Source organism: Malania oleifera, chromosome 9 (assembly GCF_029873635.1).
Source record: "Malania oleifera isolate guangnan ecotype guangnan chromosome 9, ASM2987363v1, whole genome shotgun sequence".
Classification (NCBI taxonomy): Eukaryota; Viridiplantae; Streptophyta; class Magnoliopsida; order Santalales; family Ximeniaceae; genus Malania; species Malania oleifera.
This window is the reverse complement of record NC_080425.1, coordinates 37,723,518-37,725,703: the sequence shown is the minus strand read 5'-3', so window position 1 is coordinate 37,725,703 and position 2,186 is coordinate 37,723,518. Positions and strand designations below refer to the sequence as shown.

At 42.1% G+C, this 2,186-nt stretch overlaps 1 protein-coding gene across 1 annotated transcript; it reads right to left on the bottom strand.

The window, feature by feature from the left end:
* Positions 1-900: 900 nt before the first annotated feature.
* On the bottom strand, positions 901-1,906 carry LOC131164257 (uncharacterized). The gene has a single exon (XM_058121307.1). It carries the CDS (start codon positions 1,674-1,676, stop codon positions 1,023-1,025), a length of 654 nt encoding a protein of 217 aa, XP_057977290.1. The 5' UTR covers positions 1,677-1,906; the 3' UTR covers positions 901-1,022.
* Positions 1,907-2,186: the final 280 nt, after the last annotated feature.

The window sequence follows — 2,186 nt, the reverse complement described above, 5'->3', positions numbered from 1 at the left end:
AATATACTAAGATCGCAGTTATTGTTCATAGGCAAAAATCCTAACTTCCGAACTCAAACTCCAATCTCCACCGTTCAGATTGTAGCTCCTTGAGTCGTGAACCTTTTTTCCAAATTTCAATTCGATCGGACTATAGACGAAGCGAGATCGCAGTATTGATGAAATGTAGATAACATGAGAAAAATTACGTTTTTCTCTTTTTCTTTTGAGAAGTGAGGCTTCTCTCTTCTTCCCTCTCTTTTTATAATTTCCTTTATATTATCATACTAAAGAGCCGAGTTTTGGACCTTAATAAAATCCACGTTTTCCTCCACATGAAACGAAAGCAAGATTTGGTGGGGGCGTCGATGCTAAATGGGATGCCACAGACAGCAGCAGTAGTCTGTCAAATTTGTATAACAGGCATTTGCAATTGGATTGATTCGAAACAGTCAGCAAACTTAGGTTCATGGTACGAAACAAATTGAAATTAAATGATTAATTTGAACACAGTGCGTGTTCAGTCACCAATCACGAAATGTACAGAGAGCTAAGATCCATTCCAGTTTTTTCTTTTGGTCATAGTAGCGTCGGAGATCATTGGAGATCCCTCCTCAGTTCTGAAGATCTCTTACTCAGGAGGGTAGGACAAAAATTCTAAGCCCGTCAATTGAGTGAGTAGGTGCTTTTGAACTAGTAAGTAAATTTACGAGATTTAAGGTCACTTTCCTCCTCGAGTAAAATTTTGAGACAATATTCCTCAGACTTTGAGCAGAAATGCGTGTGATCTATGGAAAAACAAGAACTAAACATAGTGAGGTCATTTTCCTCCTCGAGCAAAATTTTTAGACAATATTCCTCAGATTTCGAGCAGAAATGTGTGCGATTTATGGAAAATCAAAAAGTAAAAATAGAAGAACAGATCATAAATAGTCATTTGACTGTTTATATGCATCGATTTGGGTTCCACAAAAATTACAAAAAATTAAGCAGAACAGAGCATTCTGCAAAATAATTGCATTCATGCCATTCGGTTTTGTTGGTTAGTTGCACAATATAACCCTGGTGAGAACCATAAACAGGCAAGAGACGGCGAAGAAGAACGAAGTAACAAAGTCCCTGGCTGACCATTTCCGGACGGCGGCGGCTCTCCCGTCGACGCGCAAACTCTTGGCCCGGCGAAGCGCATCCACCTCCTTAAGCAGATCGAACTCCACCCCCTTTTTCTTCAACTCCTCCACGCACTTCGCCAACAGCTGGCCGTCGTCTTTCTCCCTCTGCAGCAGCTTCTCGAGATGAGATTCGACGTCGGTCTTGTATCGGACGGCCCAGATGAAGCCCAGGGAGAAGAGGAGAGAGCAGAGGGAGGGGATCCAAGATCTGCTACATAGATCATGATGACGATGATTTTGATCAGAATAATCAGGAAAAGAAGCATTGATGTTGAGGTTGAAGAGGAGGAGGAGGGCCGTGGAGTGGAAGAGGAAGAAGAGGGAGTAGAGATGGGTGATCTCTTTGCGGACGGCGTCGATTTGGGTCTCCTTCAGAGCTATTCTGCCCAGGATTAGCTCTTCCTCTTTCAGCCATTGCTTCAGAAGAAGCTTGTGCGTCGGACTTTCTGCGATTTGGTGAAGCGGGTGAGCCGCGCCGCTGGCCTCCATCACGATGCAGCTATTGGTGGATGTGGCGTCTGCCATGGATTTATTTATCTGCGTGCGTACACCGCCAGAGGAGCGTGAGCGAGAGATGGGGAGAGAGAGTGTGTGTGTGGGTGGATTGTTACTTGGTATAGCTGTTCTCTTCTGCCTGGAGAATTTCAAACACGGTCATGTAACGGTCGATTTTCGATTTTCCTTACTGCCCTATAATAATTCAAATATCCTCGGGCGCCGCAACGTATATTGCTTTTTAAATTCTCGAAGGAAATTACTTGTTCGTCCTCGGACGCTCCTACAATCCGCAACGGACCTTTTCTCCTCGGCTCTCTCTCTCTCTCTCTCTCTCTCTCCCTTTTTCCGTCTTTATAATGAATAGGTCACATTTATTATTCAAGTCAACTTTCTTTTTTCCTTTTTCCTCTTTTCAAATAAATGGGTCACATTTATTATTCGAGTCATCGAGCTTCCTTTTTCTCTCTCCTTAATTTTTTTCAAATAAAATATTATTTAATATTTTATTATAAGATAATATTAAAATGAAAAAAAAAA

Coding starts and splice junctions, on each gene's coding strand:
- LOC131164257 (XM_058121307.1), bottom strand. CDS start 1,676: ATGGCAGACGCCACATCCACCAATAGCTGCATCGTGATGGAGGCCAGC.